This window comes from Synchiropus splendidus, chromosome 18 (genome assembly GCF_027744825.2).
Source record: "Synchiropus splendidus isolate RoL2022-P1 chromosome 18, RoL_Sspl_1.0, whole genome shotgun sequence".
NCBI classification, from domain to species: domain Eukaryota; kingdom Metazoa; phylum Chordata; class Actinopteri; order Syngnathiformes; family Callionymidae; genus Synchiropus; species Synchiropus splendidus.
The window spans coordinates 1741984-1755861 of NC_071351.1; the positions used below are offsets into that span (position 1 = coordinate 1741984).

At 44.8% G+C, this 13878-nt stretch overlaps 2 protein-coding genes across 2 annotated transcripts; both read right to left on the reverse strand.

The window, feature by feature from the left end:
* Positions 1-847: 847 nt before the first annotated feature.
* LOC128749662 (acidic mammalian chitinase-like) lies at positions 848-3868 on the reverse strand. The gene is made up of 11 exons (XM_053849495.1): positions 3746-3868; positions 3650-3676; positions 3373-3577; positions 2858-2914; positions 2624-2789; positions 2412-2536; positions 2232-2355; positions 1681-1863; positions 1500-1616; positions 1301-1433; positions 848-1229 (listed from the first exon to the last, which is right to left on the reverse strand). Exons 1-11 carry the CDS (start codon positions 3768-3770, stop codon positions 946-948), a joined length of 1446 nt encoding a protein of 481 aa, XP_053705470.1. The 5' UTR covers positions 3771-3868; the 3' UTR covers positions 848-945.
* Positions 3869-4117: 249 nt separating this feature from the next.
* Positions 4118-13785, reverse strand: nfascb (neurofascin homolog (chicken) b). Its single transcript, XM_053849471.1, has 26 exons — positions 13457-13785; positions 11618-11736; positions 11425-11530; positions 11174-11364; positions 10910-11032; positions 10622-10840; positions 9784-9895; positions 9522-9709; positions 9335-9466; positions 9125-9268; positions 8950-9061; positions 8708-8871; positions 8390-8537; positions 8209-8333; positions 8040-8141; positions 7742-7939; positions 7601-7671; positions 7317-7539; positions 6814-6929; positions 6522-6732; positions 6336-6458; positions 5986-6159; positions 5776-5907; positions 5642-5711; positions 4940-4975; positions 4118-4877 (listed from the first exon to the last, which is right to left on the reverse strand). The coding sequence occupies exons 2-26, from the start codon at positions 11691-11693 to the stop codon at positions 4640-4642; spliced, it is 3534 nt and encodes a 1177-aa protein (XP_053705446.1). The 5' UTR covers positions 11694-11736; positions 13457-13785; the 3' UTR covers positions 4118-4639.
* Positions 13786-13878: the final 93 nt, after the last annotated feature.

The following is a 13878-nucleotide window of genomic DNA, read 5'->3' on the forward strand; positions in this document are numbered from 1 at the left end:
TCCACCTTAGTTATTTGCCAATAGACTTTAAGTCGTTTCCGTCTTCTCCCGATTCCTCATGTGGTCACTTCGATTTCAGAGCTTGAATGAGCCTAATGGTACCATTGTTCAAATGGAAAACATGAATGAACGTGAAAGGAGGAACGTGTTCAAAACTTTCTGTGTTGAGTTGCAGGAAGTGCAGCAAAGGTTTCCTTGGTTGACTCTGCCCAGAACCAAATAGTACTGTAACTGTATGCACTGTCATGACGCACTCAAAATAATCAGTACCTAGTTACTTTCCCTGGGTGTGGTTTGTGACATTCCGCCGGTGCAGTGTAATTTAGTGCGAACTCATTGAGAAGCTGGTTCAGGGGCGTATTTTCACAGGAGGCACACCCGCAGCTTCAATTATTGAAGGTTACGTAGTATTTTTAAAGCGACGACAACAAAAGCACAACAGCCACACAACAAAGTCCAGTCCGTGACCACAGATTGTATGTATAGGTAAAGACTTGGAAACCTTGAGCATAGACTTTGACCTTGAGGACATGAATGTCCTGGTGGAGGTTGAGCTGAGCAAAAAGCCAGTGCTCAGAGTAGCGACTGGAAAGATTGTTGACATCAAGGCTGACTTTACAAGTGAAATTCAGGTTCTAAAACATGATTAGAGTGTCCCAGATTCACGTGCTGATGCTTTATTGGGGTGTGGCTTCTCTATTGACACCTAAAAGTGTTTTGAGGAATGATGTTCAACATCCCTCTCAGACCCTGGCTGTCATTTTGCCTTTCAGAACCATGCTACATGTACATGTGTGTTTTGTAAACTGAAAACACTGTGATGAAAAACGTGTACTGTTTACTAACATTTTTTACTGATATAGATCTTTATTCAACTGTGTCGGTCATCCAGTGTGAAAGTGTTTTCTTTCTAACATGGTAAACCAGCCTAATACATTTTGCAGGCTAGTTTGGCCAGTCACAACACTTGCAACTGTCCTTGAAGTGCAAATTAGCGGGGCAGTGTTGGACCCAGGTGACGCCGTTGGCACAGTTGTAAAAAGAACCTGGATCACCAGGTTTAGCATAAACTCCTCCGACTTTTTTCGCACAGAAGTTGTCATCGGGGGTCACTGGAGTGGGAGGAGCATTCGTGGGACGACTGGGCTGAGGCGAGTTGCTGTTCGTGGAGGGAGTCACTGGAGCCAGTGGAGGTTGCTGGGATGGCAAGGAGGGGCAAGTAGGAAGATCTGAAGCAGAAGAAGTCACTTTCAAGTGAACATTAGAACTCACGCAATCTCTGAGGTGCTTTCGACTTTACCTGATGCCAGAAGAGTTTTCAAATATTTGATGAGCGCGAAGTCTCCCTGGCTGCAGAACTTGCCTTTAAAGTCATCCAGGTCTAAAGCCCAGATGAAGGCACCTCCAAATCGCTTCTCTTTCATGTAGCAAACCTAAAGATAAACCGACGTCAGTTAAAACCATGAAAATGGGCCTCCTTGGGTGAAGTGGAGAGTGACCTTCGTCTCAAAGCTTTCTTTGTTATCGTAGCCGACCCATTGATTTTGTTTCGTTGCGTACGGAACTTTCTGGTCATCGGTCATCGTGACTGTGGCTCCTTGTAGAAAGGAACATACCTGGACAACAACAAAAAAAATTCCATCAAACTGCTCAATGAGTTTGACAGACAGAGTCCGTCACCTCATAGTAGGACCAGAATCCTGCCTCTCTGGTGAAACCTCCTGCAGCAGCAGGACCACTAGCTGGCGCGCCAACAGCACTGGACTGAGTGGAGAGCGTAAACGTTCTTCCGTATGTAGCGAAGCCCATGTTGAGCTTCTCCACAGGTGTTCCCTTGTCTCGCCAGTAGCTCATCGCAAAGTCCTTGAAAAGCGATATTAGAAATGCAAACCAAAATTAGCTTGCTGTTCTATTCCACTAGTGCGTAAAATGGAATGTGAAACTATTTGAGGGAAAAGCTACTTCTCTTTTGCCAAATTCATCCCACAATTTAATGAGGTAGTGCTGTTTTTTGACTCTCTTTTTTTCCCATCAAAATAAATACTGGTGCATATTACATTATGTCAAATAAATAATCACACACGACTGCGCCCGACAAATAAAGTGGGTCGCCCAAATGACTGTCTGGTGTTGAGGAACTCCTGTTCAAACTCCGCACTACAATATATAAGATTATTTATATTTCTATGTCATTTTACAGCTGGCTTTGTACTGATGACGACAACACTCACAGTATTCAGGTATACGTGGTCTCCAACGTCAGCAGCCCCTCGGTAAAGAGGGCTGTTATGTCCCGTCACACTCTCCCATGTGCCATGGAAGTCATAAGTCATCACATTTATGAAGTCCAGGTACCTGACAAACACGTTAAAATAAACCATCTTTGATAAGGTGATGAAGTTTGAACTCACTTTGCTATCTCTGCGACTTCATAACCAGCATCAATGGTTCCTTTCCCAGCAGCAACAGCTGCAGACAGGAGTAGTCTTGGTCGACCGGTTGCTTTTCCTTCTGCGTCGTAAGCCTCCAAAAGCTCCTGTGGCAAAAGTACCAAAGACACTTGTGTAGTTGTATTGTCATTTAAGTATGCCAGTTACTGTGTTCTTCATGTGACAGGTCGCACCTTGCATAAAAGAGTGAATCGCTGTTTGTCCTCCAGAGGACTACCTCTTGCGCCAGGGTACTCCCAGTCCAGATCGAGACCATCAAAACCTTTATCCCTCAGAAATGTAATCGTTGATTGAATGAATGTTTTCCTGTTCGCTTGTGTCGACACCATTGCGGTGAATCTGATGAGAGTTTAGCATCAAGTGAGTCTCATTTTTGAAGGTGGTTTAAAACTCTTCTCGCTACTCACTTCTGACTGCCAAACGTCCAGCCTCCAACTGCTAGCAGCGTTTTAAGATTTGGATTTCTGCGCAAACAATGCAGCGATATCATGTCATGCAATGGCTTGACCGGAGAATTACTTGTGGATGGATCTTTGCACTGTGCATTGAAACATATTCAGGTTCCTGACAGCCCAGAGCGAGAAAATTGTCACCTCGGTCTGCATTCTTCAATGATTTATATTCTTCCAGCAAAGCATGCGCACCAGACATTTTAGTGCTACGTGTTCTTTAGATTGTTTTCATTTCTACAAAGCCAGCCCCAGATTCCTTAACGTGGAATCAGACAGCTGACAACTGTTAGCAATCGAAGTGCAGAAAGACTAACTGCTTCCCACGGTGGCGTTACTAACAGGGGGTGGGTTTAGGGTGCAGCTTTATTGTTCGGTTGAAATATATATCATCATTTATAGAATGATATTTTCTGTTGCAATACTGTCGCACCTGCAAAAATAACATCACGTCACGTGGAAGGTAGAAATACCTCTGTTTCAGTCCATTGAAGGCTTTATAGAGCTCCTCGTCATTCCATTCTACAGTCACCAGCTGATTCACGTCGTTGATGAAAGCAAACGCGTAGATGAGATGTGTGCACAGATTTGGATCGACATCCTGTGGCATGAACTTCCCAACACCAGGTCGATACTGGGACCAGTTGGTGAAGTAACAAACAAGTCTGGTGGATGACACTGAAAATGGAGGGAGCTGAGCCTTATGTAGACGATAGTTAGATCTGAGGAAGTGTTTGATTTCAAACTCACCCATACTGTTCATGAAGAGACAAAGACCTTGAAAGATGGAGATAGATGCATGAACTGGTATGTACGACTGTATATTTAGTCACGCTGGGATCCTACCTGCGATGAGAATTATCCTGCTCATGGTTGCTGTTGAAGGTCAGCTTCAAACAGCTGAGCAAGGACTGCTGTTCCTTTTATATTTAGGGAACATGGACCCTGGAAATCATTAACAGGAACCCGACTGTCCCAGTCCAGTCAATGGATTTCAACAAAATTTGATGAAGACTCCTGTTTTGTGTTTTTATTTGTTGCTAAATGATCCAAATGACAGAAGGAATACCAGACAGTGATACAGTGTACAGCGTCGTGTACAGCTTTGAGCACACATCTAGTCAATTAGAGTGAAACCAATAATCTTCAGATCCCTTTTAATGAAGTTCATTCTCTGTCGTTTAAAAAAATCTTCAGTTGTCAAAAATAGTTGGTTCCACTCTCCTGATTTACAGCTTTCAATTCTTTCAATAATCCAACGCTCACGTCCAGCACAAATGTCTGTATTGATTTTCGTCTGTATGCACAAGAGAGAGAGAGAGAGATAATATTTACCACTCCTCCCATCCCCCCTTTTTTGCAGATATTATTGAGCTGTTTAGGAGACAGAAACAACACAAGCGTAAAACGTAACACTTTATTCACATTTAGCGATGATACACATTTAACAACAGGATCTGAGTTTCTTAAATTCTTCTGTTATGTATGGAGCTGGTTACGTGGACAGATTATGGGGGTGAGGCGGGATCTCTGAGCAAGGTGATCGATCTTAGTGTTAATCAGACAGACAGGTAGACTTCTCTGCTTTTATCAACGTGATAAACCGATTCAACCATATATCACTTTATTTGCAGCCATCGATCATCATTCATCTCTACTCACAAAAACAGTATTTACAGGTCACAAAAATGCCAACTCATCTGAAAAGTTCTTTTGAAAATGGAGCAAAGATGGACCTTTTCAGGCAAGCGAGTAGATAGTGCTTATCGGCGCATGAAGGTCAAGACCTGCACCGAAGTCCAAGTCCCTAATGTCCCGCCTGGTTCCTCTGTACTGGCCGATGAAAGAGCCGTCCTCGTCGAAAACAATTTCTGCTCCGTCTCCGTAGTCGACCAGACTGTCATCGCTGTCCGAGTCCGGGTCGATGATCATTGCTTTCATGGGTGGAGGGCTTCTTTGGAGCCCCTTCTCCTGCTCCCTACAATGACAGATTCCAAATTGAATACGAGTTTATATTAACTGAGTGTGATGAGAGTGTACCTTCGGGGGAAAGGTAGCGCAGAAATACGTGAAATCCTGGAAAAGACAAGTAGAATAGAAAGCACTGTATTTAAAAAATGAAGTCATGGACCATCATATCATGTGGATATGCTGTTTTTGTAATTGTGAATTGTGAAGCCCAGAGCACCACCTACAGTAGATTCCCAGTCTGCCCCACCAGATTGTTCGGCTGTCGCAGCACATGAGCCCAGTTTGAAATACTGCTCTTTTCTGGTTGTCTTTCATGTGAGATATATTTTGGGTCCCCAAAATGAAAATATGGAGTCTATGCCAGGGAATCGTACCTTTCAAAGGAGCTGGGTCAGAGCCAAAAATGGGTTGGGGGTTTGGGATGATACAGAAAAATAGTGTTAATCGTATTTCAGGAGGAGAAATCAATCACTGTTCAAACAATCTGACTTGACTTGTCTGAGTGTGCAATTTGATCCGCCATATTGATCATCTTTCAGTTTTAGTTTAATTTAGTTTCATGAGATTCCACTTATGTTTCTCTTCTTCAAACTTCCATCCTCATCATGATAAATATTTCTTCATTAACATTGTGACGTGGAGTTGCTCCACCAATCAATACCCCCTATTCATTGTCCCAGTAGTTCTCCTAATTCTCTTCCAATGGTCCTCGCTCTCTGCTGACTTTATCAGTCGACTGTACACACGCCTTGGTTTATGCTTTGTTTTTACCGATAGTCAAATGATCCTTCATGATCCTTTTCATCCATTGGCTCCAGCGAAATGTCTTTTTTCTCTCGAACTGTAATAAAAAGTAAAGTAAGTACTGGATGAGTAGAACATGGACGTAAGGGTGGTGACGTGACCTGGGTATTTCCCCCCTCGACTCCTCTTAATGAAGCAGACTATGAGCAGGATGAGCACGAGGAGAGCCACAGCGCACATGATCCCGATGAACCAGCCCTGCGTGGTGACGTCCACCTGGTCCTGGGCGTAGACTGTTTACACAAATGTTAAAACATGACATGTGCTCTATGTCCATCTGCGTTTTCGCCTGGACTGTGATCGGACATTACTTTCAGTTGTGTAGTGTGGCGACTCCTCTGTGTGCCATTCTCCGATCCCAATCCGGGTCCGGGCTGCCACCGAGAATCTGTATCTGGTGTAGCGGTCGAATCGCTGCAAGGAGAAGCTTGTGACGTTGGGCGGAAACTCTTCCTCTCGCAGCTCTTCTCCTCTGGTGGTGTTTACTGTGTGGACACAATCATTGGCCACGTCTTTTTTTGCTCTTAACCAGTGTGTGATTACCTCAGAGAAAAATGTGTTTAATGGCCATTTGACTGAATGCCATAAGTACAGGAAGATCCGGTCCAGCAAGTTTTGTTGTCTGTGTAGCAATTTAAGTCTTTCAATATCCTGACTGCACCTGTTTGGTACTTGAGCGAGTATCCAGTGATAATTCCATTTGGTTCTGCGGGTAGGTCCCAGTCCACATAGATGGTGTCCAAATGTCTCTGTTGGATTCTGAAGGATTTTGGTGCGGATGGCACTACAGGGAAAAAAACAAACACCATGTATACATATCAAATTTCACCAGTGAAAGACATCTTACCTCCTTCAGGTGTTGAAAAGTGTATGGAGTTACTGGGTGGCCCTTCAAAGCGGCTGTTGGTCACCACGATGTACATCTTGTAGTTGCTGTATGGGATGAGCTCGGTGACTGTTCCAGAAGGTTCAGGGCTGTCGTCTGTAAATGCTTTCGACTTCATGCCCCTGTTGACTCTCAGCCACCGCAACTGACTGCTGTCTCTCCAGTAGTAAACCTAGCCATCGGAGTATAGAACACGTTTCATACATGGCTCTAGTTCGTGAGTCACCTTTGGCACGTGTTATAAATTGCTCACCTTGTACTGCTTTAGTTCTCCCATGATGGAGGTGCGCGTGACTGGATCCCAGTGAACCGTCACCTGGGTGCTCTGGATGTCAGACACTCGCAAATTAAGGGGCGCGGTGACGGGACCTTCGGAAAGAAATTGGATCGCTTGAAATATTGAAGTGCATTTTGAAACCTGTACTATGGTATTGGACTATGGACTATCGATAGTAATGAAATTGTCTTTCACCCTTTACATGAATCACCCTCACTTCCACGGAGCTCTATTGGTACACCTTACATTCAGATATTTAAAATGTCCTTATTAACAATTTTATCCATCCTCAGATCAAGCTTAAGACCTTTGTAATGCTTGTATCTGAGTTACAAGTTCTACTTTCTTCTGCACAGCGGTCACTCAATAACCTGACACTGTGACTCTATCTTTTGGATGTCTAAAATGTCAGAAAAACAAAACTCAACAGAAGACAGCTGTTTTTAAAAATGGAGTCATTTCACCATGGTGGTACTTACGATCTTCCCCAGAGAAACCAATGACGACGGGAGACTCTGGTCCCAGCCCAAAGTCATTGACAGCCTGGACTTTAATTTCGTACGGTGTAAAGGTATCGGCATCATAAATGTAGTATTTGAGCCATTTTGTGGTGGCGTTCTTCCACTCCTCCCTGGAGTCTCGCCTCCTCCACCACACCAAGTACTTCAGATGGGGTCCGTTCCACTCCCTGTAGGCCAGGGGCTGAAACAGAGACAAAGCTGATATATCCTCGATCGTGGTGGTGAAGCATCAGCAGTCTCACCTCCCAGCTGATCTCCATGTTGTTCCTCCATGTCCCAACTCCTTTGAGATTCCGAGGGATGACATCTGGAGCTGTTCGGGTGAGGAAGATTTCAAGTCCGGCTATATAGATCCATAACAGAAAAAAAAACACCCCACTTACGAGCACCACTAGTCTGAAATCGCTTCGAGGGACGACTCGGTCGACTCGGGCCAATTTCATTAATTGCGATGACTCTGAACTCGTAGTAGGTGAAAGGTGAGAGATGTAAAACTACTGAATTGAGGCTTCCCGGATAAGTTGACAGGTTTTTCCACTTGCCTGGCAGCCAGTCGTCGTCGTCGTACTGCACTAAGTATTCTTAAGAAGAGAGAAGAGCAGTTGTAACAGTGGACTTCAGGATGTGTTCACTTCTACGCACTCAGTTTTCAATCAATATTTATCTTGAGCTTGATCCCACCTGTTATGGGGTTGTGGTTGCTGTTTCCTGGAGACCAACTTAGCCTCACACTGCGTTCATACGGATCGGACAATTCCAGGTTGGTGGGTGGATCTGGGTAGTCTGGACGACACCGTGGATATTGGCAATGAGCATGATCAACAAACAGACTGGAACTCGTCTGACTCACCCATCACCGTCAGGTGTGCCCAGGCCCATTTCTCCTCCAACTCATTCTTGATTGTACAAACATACTTCCCCTCGTCGCCTCGGTTTACGTTCGTGATGATGAGGTTCGACTCATCGAGCGAGATCCTGAAGATGGAAGAGTTTGTAAACACGTGCGTCTAGTTCATGGACATGAAACGTACCTCCAGCCAAGAGTAACACGCCGCTTGTCTTTCGTCCAAGTGGTTGTTACTGGAACGCTGATGTCTGATGTTGACGCGCACTCCAGACGGACATCACTTCCACGGATGACTTTCATGCTCTGAGGCTTAGTGACAAGGACAATGGGCTCTGACAGAAACCAGGAAGGTCAAGGCTTATGAGATTAATAGTAATGTCATCCTGAAAGATCCTGTAGCGCATGTCATAGAGGATCAAAGTGCTTCAAGTTCTTGGGAAATGAGCAACTCAGTTTGTTTGTCTGCTCAGAAATTCATCCAATGATGTTTGAAGAGTCTCACCTTTGACCTCGATTCTAACTTGAGTCTCGTCTCGTCCTGCAATGTTGCTGACAACACACAAATATGTCCCTTGATCATCCAACTGTATCCGCCGTATCTCCAACGTCCCGTTATCATACGTCTTAAAGCGGTTTCCTTCGAGGTTCCCCTGCCCGTACTTTGACCTGCACCCTCCGACACATAAACACGGATCACACATTTGCACAAACCTGATAAATGCTTCGATGGTATTTGACACTGACCAGCGCAGCTCTGGTACCGGGGAGCCGAAGTATGGGCAATCCAACAAAGTGCGGCTTCCTTCTATCGCTTTGATGAGGTCACTCTTGGGACCCAGAATTCGAGGGGTTGCATCTGGAACATATCCTGGTGTTAATATGGTAACAAGTATCAAGAGTCAAGAGTGTGAACACGTACGTAGCACGTTGACGAAAGCATTGGCCAGCAAGTATCCATACTGGTTTGATGCATTGCATTGATAGACAGCTGTGTTTTCAGCCGTCACGCTGCTGAGGATGAGCGTGTCCCCGGACACTTTTCTGTTGGGCTGCGGTGTCGCGGCTAGAGAGAAGAAAAATTCTCATTTTTCCTTCGTTACACACACATTTAATGACTTTAAACGCCTACATTCAACTGGTTCCCCGTTGATAAACCAGTCAACAGAGGGACGTGGGGATCCGTCAGTGCGGCACACCAGACGGCCATTTTCTTCTGGCGCCAAAACCAAATCTGATGGTTTCTCCAGCCAGAACGGAGCCGCTGCAAGAGACACTGGCATCAGCAGATGAAAGGAAGAGCACAAGGATGAGCTCACCTTTGACCCTGACGGTTATGGTGTGTGTAATGTAGCTGATCCTGTTGGTGGCGGTGCAAATGTATTCCCCCGCGTCTTCAAAAGACGCCTTTGGGATTTGTATCAACTTGTTGAAGTGTTTTGCTTTCATCCGAGATGTCACTGCCAATCGGTTCCCATCTTTGGTCCAGGTGATGTGTGGTGTTGGACTGAATGGTGGGTAAGAACAAACCCAAGTAAGAACATACTTCTCCACAATATTTATAGTGTGTTTGTGGCTTACACTCCAGCAGCTATACATTCAAGAAGGAGCTCCTCCCCCAGCAGAACCAGCACATTGCTAGACGGCACTGTAGGGGACAGCCAGGTGGGGGCAGCCTCGGCCACGGTGCGAGCTGCAACACAATCCCGACAACAGACCCACATTGATCCCCAAAGCAGAATAGGTGCCGCTCAGGTAAACCCTGAAGGTGTCGGGATGAAGGAGCACACACTCACCAGAGTTAGTAAAAGCTGAAGCGAATGTAGTTGAGTTAGGTCTGAAATGAAAAATAGCTGCGTATAAAACACATTTCTTAGTGGGACACGTTAACGTTCCATCTAAACGTTTGTCACATGTAATAAAGAATGAAACGGGCTTCTAAAGAAACATTGATTGACATGATTCACTTCAAAGGGAAAGCCTCCACACTTTGCTTGTGAGTGCTGCCTGATGTTTTGGAGGAACCTTGGGTTAATAATAGAAACAGCTTCTCTGAACTCAGGAGGTTAAAGCTCCTTGACCCTGGGACATCAATCCTTCTGTCAAAGACCAAAATAAAAGTGAACAGCTTTTTGAAACATATATCTGGAATCTAATTTATTGATTATATATATATATATATATATATATATATATATATATATATATAGATAACGTTGAAGTACCCAACCAGCACTTGACTCTGCTGAATACAAATTCGGGACTTCATTTGTTTAGACTACTTAAGAGGTACTAAAATGAGAGCACCAGGTTCATTGTACCTTTGCCTAACTCTGTAATGTTATTTGTTAGCTTGTTTATTTCTTAGTTGACAGGACAATGGAAAAACGGAAACCAGGAGCAAGGTCTCGGTACTTACTCGTCAGAACCTTGACAACCACAGGCATCTTCTGCTGAATGACGTTCTTGTATGGGAAACGAGCATTGCAGCAGTAATCCACAGAGGAGTCATTTAAAAGGACGTTGGAGAAGTACAGGTCTCCATTGAGTCCCATGGATACTCTGCGGTCCTGCCGCACAGCATACATCGTGGGAAAGGCTGTCTGGATGGGCCAGTTGAAGGGTCTGGCGTACGAGCCTGGTGTGATGATAAAGTCATGAGAGTCATAAATCATGGAGCGAATAAGATGGTAGGTGATTGTCTTACAGCTGGACATCCAGTAGGTTTCAGGTTTGGGTGGTCCAGGTGGAGGGTCACAGGACAGGACGAGGGGCAGACCAGCACTGATCACCACCGGCTCCACGATGTCCCTCGGCCAGAGCGGAGCTCCTGCACACAAGTTCGGCTCAGAAGGATAACGAAAACACACAAAGTCATCTGAAGGGATAGACTAAAGATAAAGACATAAAACACTGTACAGGTTTAAACTGAAGTGGAGAAACTTGTTGATACTTGTTGCTGTCCACTCACTGTAAAGTCTCAGTCTGATCTTGTGGGAGTAAGCAGATCCGTACTCATTGGAGGCAATACACTGGTACTCAGCCTCATACTGCTCTGGATTGTTCCAGGCGTAGATGTCCAGCGTGCCCGAGCGTCTGCGCATGGATGCCTGAGAGTCTCTGGCCACGTTGTAATACTTCCCGTTCCGCCTCCACGAGAAGCTTGAAGAAAGGTTTGTTTAGCCATTTAACGTCAACACCAGACTGCTCCAGGTTTGTTACCTGGGATGAGGGTTTCCTTTCGCTTCACATTCGATCACCATGTTGTCTTTGGGGTCAACAATGTGGTCCATCACTGACTGTTTGATGATAGTAGGGGGTTGTCTGACTGGAAAAGCGTGAGGTAAACGTGAAAAAAGAGTGCCGTATAGCTTCTAATAGCAATCCAGGATTCTTCTCAGTAATTTCAACAGACCTTCCAGGGGAATGTCTAAAGCCCAAACATGCTGCCTGAGAAGTAGCAGCAGTGCTACTTCCACCAGTGAGGCCATCTTTGTAGCGCATTTAATCCAGCTGGAGGTTTAGTCACCAACTCTGAAACAGAGCAGTTGTTTTTTCCACTTTGTTACTTCGGGTTGTTTCATGGCTGAACTTGGCATTTAGAGAATGCTGCTTTCTGACTGACAACAAGTAGAGCAAGAATGTTTCAACTGTACAAACCAAGAGTTGCTCTTTCTAAAATCCACATTGAAATGCCTTGTGTGACTCATTTCCTTATTCAGTGGATTATATTCTGTAGTCCCTGAATTTCAACACATTAATGTAACTTTCATTAATAGAGGCTCCTTACCGCTCAAAAGCTCTTTGTACCTACCGCTGCTATGTGAAGTCGAATCAGGAATGGCTCCTCCTTCTCTCCCCTGTGTCCATCGATAATTTGGTGTGTAATGACGAATACCAATATCTCAGTTTCCTCAAATATTAGTTGAAGAATCCGCCAGCTGCTCCATGACAGCAATAGTTTCTGTGTGTCACTGCTGCCACTTATCCAGCAGCTGACCAACTCCTGAATAATGAATGAGCTTCATTCACCCACCTACACTTCACCCACCGCGCTGCTCTCAGAGTTATGAACAATGCTCCTCAAACGCACCATTGACAGACATAACATTTCGAGGAACACCACTTGGTTGCTCCTGTAAGTTCACAGTTACATGAGAATGAAGGAAGAGGACAGAAAAAGCCATGATCAGTTTTACTGTACACATTTTTGTCAATCAAAGTGTAGGCTCTATTGTTGACTGAAGAGTTGTTCTGTCGTGAATGAATGCCATGTTTTGTTTTCTGTTTATGGATTTGCATGTGCCAGCTCACAAGGCACGTGAATTCACACAACAGCAACAATGTCTAAAAATAAAACGACAGTATTAATGCTGGTCCTTGTTCAGTCATTATTTGAGCAGCTAAGTGAGGCGATCTGTTAAACAAATATTATTTTCATGATTCTCAGTGCATGTCCATAAAGGGGCAGGGAACAAGCTCCTCCGATGATATGGCTTCTGCAGGTTATCCGACATTCATTCTCACATGGGAACAGAATTAGATTCTGTTCTAAAAACAGAAAAAACAGAATCTAATTCTCTTCTAAAAAAACTTAGGCTGACTGAGGCAACATGCCTGTTCCAGATACAATAATTCACGACAGCATTCAACCTGAAATATGTGTCCCTTGGCCTATGTCCATGTGTGTCAATGACTTCATGGCAGGTTGCACGCACGAAGCAACATCATGGCTCTCTGAATGAGCTTTCTGCCCTGGAAAAAAGCTGGAGATCTGCGATCAGTGCCATGCACCAGATTGCACAGTGAGGGGCCACACAGAGGCAGCTCAGTGACGACAACACACCCTCTCTATGGCTGAGATTCTCCTTTGGCACGTGTGTCTCGGGTAAGAGCAGATGTGAGGTACGTGAGAGGGAAAGATCCCACACACTGGCATCCTGTTCTGTATCAGAGCACCTACAGTATCTATGACACTTTGACGTCATGGTGACAGGGGGAGAGCAACTCATCTAGGATCATGGGCTTATCACCACAGTTTTGACAACTGATGGAAAGAATTATGCCAGTACTATGTGTGAGGTAAGCTGCAGCTTAGCAAGTGTAACACGAGTGTAATGGCTGCTCATGTGGACTTCTCCCACAACTCTGGACTCAGTAGCATCACTTAAATTCAGTTCAGTTAAACCGCTTAATTGTCTGAGTGTAGATAATTGTCACAAGAGAGACTTAAAAATAACTGGGTTTTTCTTACCTTTAGGCTACGACTGGCATCCTGTGTTGTCACAGCAACTTCTCCTGCTGCTGCCTCCTGTTCATCTTTGCTTGGCAGCTGAGAGAGATCAAGAGGAGATAACATGCTCTTGTGCTCCCTCAGGATAGTCTCACTGAGTCACACGCCTGCTCACCGGCCTATAATAATAAATCCATTGTGAAATCCATGCGTGAATGTAACGTCATCCCGGTTGTGGGTCGGGCTGTGTAGCTCAGAAAATTCGACCAACACGTCTTTTGTAGTTCAGAATTTGTGAGTCGTTCTGGTCTATTGGAGGAAGAATTCATTTTGTGGTCATGTTTGGCTGTTTTTAGTTTGTGGATTGTGGCTTCCCTGCGACTGGCACCAACACACACACACACACACACACACACACACAAGGCATTCTTGTCCAGAACAAA

Excerpts from the sequence above, each read along its gene's own strand:
- LOC128749662 (XM_053849495.1), bottom strand. The coding sequence starts at position 3,770 with ATGAGCAGGATAATTCTCATCGCAG. Across the intron at positions 3,578-3,649 it reads TCTCTTCATGAACAGTATGG|TGTCATCCACCAGACTTGTT; the intron begins GTGAGTTTGAAA and ends CTCCATTTTCAG. Across the intron at positions 1,230-1,300 it reads GAAAACTCTTCTGGCATCAG|ATCTTCCTACTTGCCCCTCC; the intron begins GTAAAGTCGAAA and ends CTTCTGCTTCAG.
- nfascb (XM_053849471.1), bottom strand. The coding sequence starts at position 11,693 with ATGGCCTCACTGGTGGAAGTAGCACTGCTGCTACTTCTCAGGCAGCAT. Across the intron at positions 8,538-8,707 it reads AGTTAGAATCGAGGTCAAAG|AGCCCATTGTCCTTGTCACT; the intron begins GTGAGACTCTTC and ends GGTTTCTGTCAG. Across the intron at positions 8,334-8,389 it reads CGTGTTACTCTTGGCTGGAG|GATCTCGCTCGATGAGTCGA; the intron begins GTACGTTTCATG and ends TTCCATCTTCAG.